This window comes from Rhinolophus hipposideros, assembly GCF_964194185.1.
Source record: "Rhinolophus hipposideros genome assembly, chromosome: 13".
NCBI lineage: Eukaryota > Metazoa > Chordata > Mammalia > Chiroptera > Rhinolophidae > Rhinolophus > Rhinolophus hipposideros.
This window is the reverse complement of record NC_138059.1, coordinates 12,773,445-12,785,859: the sequence shown is the minus strand read 5'-3', so window position 1 is coordinate 12,785,859 and position 12,415 is coordinate 12,773,445. Positions and strand designations below refer to the sequence as shown.

Sequence of the window (12,415 nt, the reverse complement as noted above, 5' to 3'; positions counted from 1 at the left end):
CAATACTTTCATCATCATTTCTAAAAGTGTGCTGCATTAGTGGCTTCCTTTCTCTTGCCCATTGCAGTAAGTCCAGACTCTCCCGCCTGGTCTCCGAGTCCTCTCTAATCTCGTCTCCTCCACCTGTCTATACTTGTAACTTCCCTCCTTGTCCCCCATAGATACCATTCTCATCTCTGTATCTGTTATCTACATTATTTATTTCATCTAAAATAGACTTCTCACTCCTCTTCTGCGGTTATCTAAAATTTCCCCAGCTCGTTGCCAAGTCTGATTGGCCAGTGCAGCCTTTTCAGGTCTGGAATTGGCTGTCGTGGAGACACGGTCATTGTATCGTGGAATTGTCTCGTGGAGGGATCTGGTGAGTACTTAGCCTAAGCATTTTGTCTCACAGAGAAAGGAGCTAGTGCCCAGCCTAACCACACAGCTTAGTTGTCAGCAGGCTCCGATGTTCTAGTCATGTCATCTGTTTACTGTGCCTGCTCCTTTCTGTCTTTTTCACCTTTTTTTTTAATTAGACAAGTAATAAGTATCTTATCACAGAGAAAAATCAAGATACAGAGAAGCAGATAGATAAAAAAGAATCACTCACAATCTCACCATTCTCAGGTGATTCTGAAATATATACGTTCTCAGTCTTTTTTCTATGTGTATACCGTCAATCCTTATTATTCACAGATTTGTATTTGTGAATCCACCTGCTTGTGAAAATGAATCTGTCACTCAGATGGCGGTACCCATTGCATATCCACCTACATTCACATGTGAGGTGCAGAGCAGCAAAAACTCTGGAGTTGCCCAACACGCAGTTTCCTGGCTAAGGTCAAACAAGACAACACTGCCCTACTTCAGCTCTCATATTATAAACCGTTTCCTTTCCGTGGTCTATCGAGTGCCACATTTTTCACATTCTTGTGCTTTTTGTTGGTGGTTTTGATCCATGAAATAGCCTCCAAGCATAGTGCTGTATGAAGTGCTGTGCAGGCTTCCTCTGCACAGAAAGCAGTGAAAGATAAAGTTGTTGAGACACAAGTTACGGTGCTGTGGGTATGAGTGCAGTGTTAACAAATCAACAGTACGTATTATATAAGTGTCTTTAAACAGAAACACACAAAACAAGGGTATATATTGATTGGTTGACAAAAATGGCATGACCAGAGAGGCTCACAGGGACCTAACTGTACCTTCCCGGGGAGCGACAATTCAGTGCTCGCTCACTCTGTGTTTGCAGTGACTCTAGAACACAACTGCTGCGAATAATGAGAATCTGCTATGTGTGTGCCTGCGTTTTCTTTAAGCCTAAGCGATTGTACTCTTCTGTGGTGTAAGCTTTAAAAATTTTAATAATACATTATTATTTGCTCCTAATGAAAGAGGTTTCGGGCCTACCTAAATTTTATGAGAGCTAGGAAAATGTTACCAATAGAAGCGGGGAGAGGGCTGAGAAACACTAAGATAGGAGTGATTTATTGACTTCTACTACACTGTTTAAATGTTCGGCAAATTGACCAGAGAAGCAAGCTTATAACAGAAGTGGGATTATCTCTTTTTGGGGGGACATGACCAGCACCACCAGTGTCTACGCTATCCCAGGCCCACACCAATGCCCAGGTCCATAGTCTCTATAAAACTCATCTTACCTGTACCCCATTCCTTCAAGTCCTGTTTTCTTGCCACTGGAGAATTTCTGGTATTGTACTAAGACAGTAAGCTAATTCCCACGTGTGTGTTGAAGTTTTGACACTACGAAAGTATGATAATTTAGGTCATGTCTCAGGCTCTAACTTTTGGGAGATTATATTTCATGGAAGAGCATGGGCTCTAGAATAGAAATTTTAATAAAGATTTAGAAGAATGGATTGAGGTTAGAGAGAAGACAGTTCAAGGATATGAAAGATGGGCAATATTCAGAAGACAGACCACTGTTAATTTCATTTCATAAGTAAAGAATTAAAAAATTAAATCATAGAATAAGTGGTCATTGTACTATTTTTTTGGTCCTATTTTTTTGTACTATTCTGTATTATCCTTATAATCTTTCTAGGTGTGAATAAATAACAGTGTATCCTAGAAAAACACTATTTTAAAAACTTTATAAAGTTAAAACTTTAAATACTTTTCATACTAATTTAAAAACATAAAAATGTAATATTTATGCCATGTATATTATCACATTACCTACTCTACACATTTCACAATGTTAGGTATTCATACACACTGCAGTTGACGATAGGGAATACTTATATGGTCTCCTATAGTGGACTGCAGGTTTCAAAAGCAGAAGTCCTGAACCTCTGAAGGCAGCAGGAGAAAAATTTTGTTTGAAACCTTTTGTTTGAAACCATGTATATATATATATGTATATATATGTATATATATGTATACATATATATGTATATGTATACTATAGACTACTAAAAGACTACTTTATATATATATATATATATATATATATATATATATATATATATATATATACATATAAACCACAAAGAATCAAGTTGTTTTCTTTGCTCTGTTTATTTCTATTGGGGGTGAAAGGGGAGGAGGTCAAAGTTTGGTTTCTGCTTCAAAGCACTTTCCTGAAGAGCGGTGATTTGCTTTCATTATAAGTCACGGAAAAATACTCTTGTGGATTTCATGACAGTTTGAATTCAAGGCAATGTGTGTAATATGTGTCCTTCTGAAATCTAATGTGTTCATTTGGACATCTGGGGTATTCCATGTGTTCTTGTTCTCATATGAGAGGAATTGTCACTTTAGCTTCAAAAAAATTTTTTTCTTTTTACTCACACATTCACTTTGTCTTTTATTTGGGTCTAGGCTAATTACTAAGGAAACATTCAAATATTTGAAAACAAAAATGGTTTCAAATATTTAAATACCCTTTGAAAGTCATTGTAATCACATTTAGAACTCAGAAAGCCTGAGATACCTTATCTGCTCATTTCCTTTGAACAAGGAAGATCTTTTAATTTGAAAGAGAGTATTGTTTGCGGAGAAAATGTTTCAGTGAATCATTTTACCTTAAATTGGAGTTGTTGGGGTTTATCATTCTGTTAGGCCGAATAAAAATGAGGGTTTGGAATCTAAGCTGTGCCATCTGAACTGTCTCTTAAGCCTTTGACACAGTAAGGGACTAACAGCCATTTCTATGCAATTTAAAAAATGTAATCAAGGATAGAGTGGCAGGGGGCCCAGGCTTCCCGAAGAAAGCCATCTGGCAGTTGCCCTCAGAGAAATTTCACTTGATCCCGAAGAATATTAAGGTGCTTCTCTCAGCATGCTAGAGGGCTCTATGTATAACTGCCTTCTCTGCAGGTTTTCACCAGGCCTCTAACTTTATCATGCAAGTGCAAACAATGGTTGGTATTCTATGATTGAAGGCCTGCTTTCGTGGAATAATTAAATTCTATTTGTTGTTGTGAGTTGTGTATCTTTATTGTGTTCTTCAAAGGAATTTGGCAGGAATTTACTTTGATTCGTTAGCCAACAAGGAAACATTCTTGGATATTTTGTTTACATTTTTTGCCTGAAGAATAATTATATACAGAGGGTGCCAAAAAATGCATGCACATTTTAAGAAAGGAAAACTGTATTAAAATTGTAATACTCAATATATACCAATAATAACAACAAATATATGTATATATATATTTATTTATTTGTACACTGATAACAGAAGATGAATACAAGTCACGTTTGACTTCTGCAATTACAAGAGATGCTCAAAGTGGTTACCATCAGTGTCCAGACACTTCTGATGATGGCGAACTACTGCTTGAGCAACGTTGACCAAAGTGTTCACTTGTATACATTTTTTAGGCAACTCTGGTATATCAAGGCATATTATTAAATTGATCAAGACAAATATTGTACATCACATATTAATAGGTCTGTTTTCCAAGGATAGCTAATGAATTGGGGTTTTTTTCACCCCCTTTAGCCACCTCCTCCTCTAGTGAAGGTGATTGAAGATTTGCCTAAGAGTAAACTGACTTCTGGTGACCTGAAGATGAAAGTAACATCAGGAAGAGTACAGCGGCCAGCAAAATCAAGGGAAAACCAAATACAAACTAAAATATTAAAACAAGACCTGACTGGCCATTTTGAAAATAAAGAGGTAAGAATTGATTATTATTGTTAAACGTTGGTTTGTTGGCACTCTTCTGTAGACAAGTCTCATGCTTTCTAGGCCATCATCACTCTTCCCTCTCTTCAGAATTAAAGGGAAGTTATGTGAAGAGGAGAAAGTTGTAACTGAAATTAGCATACGCTTTTTAAACGTTTTAATGTAAAAATATAAAACTAGTACATGTGCATTTTTTTTAAAAAAGTCAAACAGTATAGAATTGCTCTGTCCAATGTGCTGTTCACTAACTACACGTGGCTGATGAGTACCTGAGATGTGGCCAGTTGTTCACGTGAAATGCGTATCTGATACTGAAAACTTAGTATGAATACGAGAATGTAAAATAGCTTACTAATTAATAATTTTATGTTGATTATATGTTGAAATGATATTGTTTTGATTACATTGGGTTAAATAAAATATATTAGTAAGCTTAATTTTACCTGCTGCTTTCTACTTTTTTAATGTGGTTCCTAAAAAACTTAATTACTTTTGTGGCTTGCATTATCTGTTAGGCAGTGCTAGCATAGAAGATTATAAGGAGAAAAAAATTAAAGCATACTTTTCTTCTTCCCTGTTCCCTAGCTCACTCTTCATCTCACTCCCCAGAGGTAACCATTGTTAATAGTTGTTGATAACCCTTCAGAAGTTTTCTGTGCATATATATACACATATATATATGAATATATTTTTATTTTTTTACATCAATGTAACACTTGAGCACTGTTCAATAACCCACTTTTAATCATTTAACAGATTGAATATCTGTTTATATTAATTCATACAGTGCTAAACCATTTTTAAAAATATTTGCATATATTGATTTATGGATCTACATTAATTTATCTAACTACTGCTCTGCTGACTGGCATTTAGGTTGTATTGTCAGTCTTCTGTTAATACAATCTGACACAATGGATATCCTTGTGCAATTACCTTTGAACATTTGCACAAATGTATCTGTAGAAGTAGTATTTTTAAGTCGGAGTGTGTGCATACAAATTTTGATAGTAGTAGCCACATTATTTTTCAGAAAGAGTATACCAGTTCGACTTTTTGCCTTGTTTGAGAGGCTGTTACCCTGCGTTTGTGTGAGAGATTCATTCAAGAAAAACTTAGAAGCAACCAAAATGTCTAATAGTAGGTAACTAGTCATATCAATATGGTAGAACTATACATCAGAAATAGAAGAACATTTAGGAGGAAAAGGAAATAATTCTGGTATGTTAAACATAAAAGCAAGCTGCAAGAACTATGTGCTTGGATATCAATTTGATTTAAAAAGGATATAAGTACCTAGGTATTAGTTTTGAAAATTCCATAAGAAAGACTAAGATACCAATGGTAGTTACATTTGAGTAGTTTGGGGTAGCAGGGGGAAAGAGAAGGGAGTCCAATGATGTAGAAATATTTCTTACTGTGTGTTGTGTTCTAAAATTGGAAAGCCACTGTGGACTAGATTATTGTTTCAGTTTTATGATTATGTCACTGATATTTTTTTCTTTATAGAATGAATTATCAGATGGCTTAAACAAAAAGCGTTTACAAATTTTATTAAAAGGCTATGGTGAATATCCAACAAAATACAGGTAAACTTTAAATTCTTTCATGTTAAATCAATTTTACCCCCCCAGATTTTTCTTGGTTAAAATTATATCTTCATTTCAGAATGTTCATCTGGCGCTCTCTGCTCCAACTGCCTGAAAATCATACTGCATTTAGTAGCCTGATCGATAAGGGGGTTCATGTGGCATTTCTCAATCTACAGAAGCAATACCCCATCAAAAGTAGGAAACTACTCAGAGTATTACAGAGGTATGTTCAGTATATTGCAGCAATGTGTATCATACACAAATGGGAAAATAGCAGAGAATTTTGTAGGAGAGACTCGGCAGACACTATCTTAACAAAGTACTCAAATGTAAAATCACCAGTGATAAAACATATCAATACGAAGCACATCACTTTTGCGGTGTTCTTGCCAAAAATTTATAACCTCGTCTAATCGTGAGAAAACATCAGACAAACCCAAACAGAGGGACAATCTCTAAAGTAACTCTGGTATTCCACAAAAATGTCAGCGTCGTAACAGCTAAGAGCCTGAGGAACTCTGACATTGGAAGAAACTATGGTGATATAACAAGTAAATGCAGTGTTGTATCCTGGATTGGTGAAATGAAAAAATGACATTAGTGAAAAAAAGGGTAAAATCTGAAAAGTGTAATTTAGTTAATAGCACTGTTCCAATGTTAACTTCTTAGTATTGACAATTGTACTACATTTGTACAAGATGGTAACAGAGTAATTTGAGTAAAAGGTATAGAAGAACTCTACTATATTTGCAGCTTTTGTAAGTTGCAAAACAAAAAGTCAGAAAAAAGAAGGAAATCTTAAAAGTATTAAAAGTAAATGTGGGAGAATTATAATTCCAGAGTAAGGCATGACAAATTCCTTTCTAAGCTTGACATATCCAGAAGAGACTGATATGAATTAAAATCTCCAGAAATAAATATTTAAATAGAAAAGAAATCTCTATGTGTAAAAAAATTCCCAAAACAGAAACGTATGTAAAACTAAGGAAATATATGCAAAACATACGACAAATAAAAGACTGATTTCTTTAACATACGAAGTGGTAGGCGCAACTAAACATGAAAAGGACCAACCAATAAAAAAATCATAAAAGGATTGAACATATAGTTCATAGCAGTAGAAATGGTTCTTAAATATGAAAAGATGCTTAACTTTCCTCCTAATAAAAGAAATGCCAACTCAAACTACCTTGAAAGATATATGCATATTTAAAAAACTATATGGAAATATCATTTCTCATCTAGATTAAAGGTTCAAAAAGAAGGTTGATAATAAAATATGTTGGCACGAGTGAGGAAATAGGCATCCCTCTGACTGCTGCTGATGGGCAGTGTAAATGGACACCACTGTTGTGAGAACAACTTGGTGCTGGCTGTAGAAATTACTAATGCACATGGCCTTTGACTCAGCAATTCTACTTCTAGGAATTTATCGAGCTCTATATTCCCACATGAAGAATGACGTACATACAATGACACTAAGTGTAGCATTGTTTATTAAAGATTGGAAACAACTTAAATGCCCAGTAGGGCCAAGTTAAAGAAATTAAGGTGTATCTATACAAAGTTACCTTGTGGATCTGTAAAATACCATGAAGAATCCTACACAGACTGATGTGAACTCTTTCCAAGATACTATTAAGTTAAAAATGCAAGATACAGAACACTGTTTATAATATACCACCATTTGTGATTTTTTAAAAAAGGATTTATACTTTCAACAGCAGTTCTGGGGAGGTGAGCTAGATGATAGGAGTAGGAGGGGAAATTTTTCATCAAATACACCTTTTGTATCAGACTTTTTATCATGTGAATGTATTGTTTATTCAAATAAATTTTAATAGTAAACTGTTTTCTGGCCTTTATTTCCTTATTTTATTTACAGAACCCTATCTGCATTAGCTCACTGGTCTGCCATTTTTAGTGACACACCGTATCTTCCTCTCTTAGCATTTCCGTTTGTAAAATTATTCCAGAACAACCAACTCATCTGTTTTGAAGTTGTCGCTACTCTCATAAGTAAGTAAATAAGCATTAAATAATGCAACCAAGAGTGGATCCTTGTACCTTTCCTTCTGTCTTTGCACCCTTGCAATATTTAACAACAATTCCAGTGTGAAACAATCAGATAGAGAGCAAAAATGGACAGTTTGGCCACTTATACATAAACCTTTTTATTTACAAGAAAATTTGAATAGTTGCGTCTTAGAAGAAGATACTGTTATAGGCTAGATTTTGTTAGTAAGAAGGAAGTAGATGCTTTACTGACTGAAAGCCAGTTATTATTCATTGGATTGTAGTAAGTGTGTAAAGCATTTAGCACACAACACCTGTCGTGGCAAGTACTGGCTACTCTCCTCATTCTCATCATCCGTAGCTAACATTTATTGGGAACCTGTGTGCCAGGTACCATTCACAGTGTTTTGACTTTATTAATTACTTTAAATGTTTTTCTTGTACAAAGGAGAAAGGAGATACGCACTTAATTGTAACAATAAAATTCTGAAAAGTAGAAATATAAAAAGATCCAAACATACATACTGTGAATATTTTACTGTTTCTCTTTACATTTTTTTCATTCATTTTATTACATTATATTTGCTATGATAAATTTTTACTGATCATCAGAGAAAATAATAGGAAATTTTATCAAAGAAAAGAAAATTTACCTGTAATTCTCTTCAGAGATAATCTTTCATAATATATTAGTGAGTTTATTTTAAGAGCATTTTCCCCCAAATCATTAAATATTCTTGAAAATCATAATTTATTGCCTGTGTAATATAATATTTCATCTTGTAAGTATGCTATAACTTATCTGTTCCCCAACTGCTATACCTCTGGGGTTTCTTCTAATTTTTTCACACTTTAAGGCTGCTTGTTATTTTTATAATCATACTACTTTAATGTGTTATTTACACTTCCCTTATTTTTATAAACTTTACAAACATTTTATTGACTACTATTCCATAATGTGTATGTACTAGTTTAATCTATTCTCGGACGTTTAGGTTGTTTCTAATTTTTACCTATAAAAAATAACAATGTCATAACTACCCTCACGTGCAGATATTTATAATAATTTTTTGGGGGTACATTCCCAGAATTGGTATTACTGAATATTCTGATTGATTCCCCAAAAGTGTTGTACTAGTTTGCCCTGCCAATAACACTAAGACTTATAAAAGGAAAAGAAACAACCCAACCACAAAGTGCTCTATAGCTAGGATCAGGAATGCTTTGGAAATGTATGTTTGTTTAATTATTTGTTTCTCATTGACTGCTCTGAAGAAATTGACAAATTTCTATTAAACTAAAATACTATATTAACATGGAATTTAAAAGGGTTATCTAGAATTTAAAGACTTGTATTTTTTCTTCTTTACTAATGGGCATGTGGAGGACATGAAGAGTGGATACATTTAAGAACTGCAAAGTCCTTTGATAATATAGAAAGGTAAAGATCCATTTTCCATTTTTTCCTTCATAGTCAATTGGTGTCAACACTGGTTTGAATATTTTCCTAATCCTCCCATCAATATTCTAAGTATGATAGAAAATGTTTTGGCATTTCATGACAAGGAACTGCTACAACACTTCAAAGATCATGATATAACATCCCAGGTAAGAAGAATCATGCTTTTAGAATAACGACTTATTACAGAAGCTAACATTAATCCTGGTATAAATTAAACAGTATTTTCTTGAAGGAGTATGATAAAAAAAACAATGTAATAATGTAAAAACAAACAAACAAAAATACAACCATTGTGTTTTTAACAATATTGCATTATTTTTCCCTCATTAAACTGCTTTCCTGAAAGTCTAAAGAAGGGTCCAAATCAAGGTAGTTCTTTTCATAATCATGTTTTTAACATAATGGTTTTCGTAGCTAAACCAAACGTAATGAGCAATAACTCTGTTAACGACTTTTCCCTAGAAGACTAATAAATTTTTTCTCCTTTATTTTAGGTATATGCATGGCCCCTTCTTGAAACTGTGTTCTCAGAAGTACTGACGAGAGAGGAGTGGCTGAAATTGTTTGATAATATCTTTTCCAACCACCCTTCCTTCCTCCTGCTGACCGTAGTGGCCTACAACATATGTTCTAGAGCTCCTTTGCTCAACTGTAGTCTTAAAGATGATTTCGAGGTAAATATCCTTGTTCTGAGGTAGTGGTCCTCAAAGTTCCTTTGTTTCAATTGAAAAATCTATTTCTTTACGGAGTACCTGTTGTATGTCGGCTACTGGTGCTAAGAGGTACAAATATAGTAGAAACAAATATAGTAGAAAAAGTTATACCCCATCGGTGCCCTTGCATGGTTTGTAGACAATTCCGTAAGCAATTACAGTTGACTGTTAGTCTTAAAAATGATAGCTTCAGAAAAGAATCATGATAATATTGGAGTTTTGTCTTTATGGGATGTTTAACAATTAGGTAGTTGTTTATTCTGTGCATGATCTTAGCAGTGACCCACCTGGTCTGTGATAATCTGGATGCTTATTACACATGTTCAATGGTAACAGAATTTTGAGACTTCGTGGGAAAGTGGCTGAAAAAGCATTAGAGGTAGTTTTTTAAAGGAGAGATTCTTTTGGTAGATAGGATTAATTAAGTTGGATTGTTTGTTTGTTGCTTATTTTGTGGTTCCTCTCAAATTAAAGTTTATTTTTATTTCATGTTCATCAGATAGAAGATATATATACATATATATATGTATATATATCTTGCGTTATATATACTATAATAGGTATACATATTAGAATTAATATATATACATATTAGAATTTGGATCTGCCAGCAGAACAAGATAACGTTGAAACATCTCAGATATTTTTTAAAAATCAAGCTAATTTATTTTCAAAGGCTAATTTATTTTTAATTTGTTTATTTTGGATTTTGAAGGGAAAAAAATCCAAATAGAAGAATTTGTTCCATTGTTGAGAAGCAGTCTTCTGCTATTATAAAGGAAGCCTTCGTTTTGAGTTAAAAATTTAAAAGTGTTATTTCAAAAGTTTGTAATACAGTTGCAAAATTTTTTTACATTTTGAAAATAGGAAATTGGATCTTCATTTGAAAACTAGGGCTAAGAAAAGCTTCAGTAAATTTGAAAAAAATCTATTGAGGATAAATGCACATTTACATTTTTCAACTCCTGTTTTAATTCTATCTATAACTGCTTTGTTAGGTAAATCTCGATTTAAACACAAAGTTTTCTTACAGTATTTTTTTCACCATCGGAATAACCTGGATATAAGTGTTGTGATTAGAGAAGTTTATCATCTCATGGACACCACGCCTGCTGATATTCATCCAGACAACATGCTCGATGTTTTTGTGGCACTGACAAAAGGACAATATCCAGTATTTAATCAATATCCGAAGTTTATTGTGGACTATCAGACACAGGAACGAGAGAGAATAAGAAATGATGAATTGGATTACTTAAGAGAGAGGTAATCATGGAATAGTTGTTCTTCAGTAGAAACAAAATCTGTTGTAAATATAAACAAGTTTTTATGAAAAATATATGTAAATTTTTAAGTATTTGTGTAAAATCAGAGTTTGAAGACTAGAAATGTCTTTAAAGATACTTAATTCTTACATACAGAAGTGAAAAAATTATATACTAGTCGGATATACATTTCGTGTTTTGGTTGGTTGTTCTGGGACTTAAATTACTCAATTTTCCTGTTTGCATTGTCATATAACAATAAATGTTGTCTACTTAAGGCAGACAGTTGAAAATATGCAAGCTGAAGTAGACCAGCAAAGAGAAGAAGATGAAGCTTGGTATCAGAAACAAGAACTACTTCGGAAAGCTGAAGAAACAAGGAGAGAAATGCTCTTACAAGAGGAGGAGAAGATGATACAACAAAGACAGAGGTATGTTTTATCATTTTCAGAAACATCTGAACGTACGAGTTAGTTGAATTTTTATTTCTTTATTTTTTTATTAAAGGAACAACACTATATATAGCATTACCCAGATGTGGAATTTCCACCAAACAAATATTTAAGTTAATAAAAAGAAATTTGTATATATACCACTTTTCAAAAGATTGGGGTATAGTAAAATGCAATTCTAAAGCTATGCTGAATATGATGTAACTTTGCACTGATTATTCAGAAGTAACACAAGATGTAATGTACCGTGGAGGACATTAGTAGAAACATTATTGTACAGTGGGCAGAAATGCTATGTAATACGACTACAGTGCTGCATAAATCACTTTTAGTGGAGCATAATTTTTTAAATTGTGTTTCAAACATACCTGTGTGATCTGAAAATTGAAACATAAAACAATTATCTCATTATACATTTCCTACTTTGGAGGACAGTGGAAGAAGTACTAAATGCTTATTCAAAAAGTATGCTAATGTTCTCTAGGTCCATCCATATCACAGCAAATGGTTAAGATTTCATTCTTCTTTATGGCCAAGTAATACTCCGTTGTATAAATATACCAGTTTCTTAATCCAGTCATCTACCAATGGGCATTTTTGTTGTTTCCATGTCTTGGCTATTGTGAATAGCACTGCAATAAACATAGGGGTGCAGATATTTTTTCTAATTAGCATTTTGGATTTCTCTGGATAGATACCTAACAGTGGAATTGCTGGGTCATAAGTAGTTCCATTCCCAGTTTTTTGAGATAGGGTATCAATGGACACTTGTCTTATTAGGGA

General features: G+C 33.5%; 1 protein-coding gene across 3 annotated transcripts in view; it reads left to right on the top strand.

The window, feature by feature from the left end:
- TBC1D31 (TBC1 domain family member 31) overlaps nt 1-12,415 on the top strand; it is a 57,203-nt gene that overhangs the window by 23,464 nt on the left and 21,324 nt on the right. For all 3 annotated transcript variants that reach the window (XM_081070158.1, XM_081070159.1, XM_081070160.1), the window contains 8 exons: nt 3,947-4,123; nt 5,642-5,721; nt 5,801-5,947; nt 7,610-7,743; nt 9,215-9,348; nt 9,697-9,876; nt 10,949-11,181; nt 11,459-11,611. In XM_081070158.1, the coding sequence (XP_080926284.1) occupies nt 3,947-4,123; nt 5,642-5,721; nt 5,801-5,947; nt 7,610-7,743; nt 9,215-9,348; nt 9,697-9,876; nt 10,949-11,181; nt 11,459-11,611 (1,238 nt within the window). The remainder of the gene's footprint in view (nt 1-3,946; nt 4,124-5,641; nt 5,722-5,800; nt 5,948-7,609; nt 7,744-9,214; nt 9,349-9,696; nt 9,877-10,948; nt 11,182-11,458; nt 11,612-12,415) is intronic.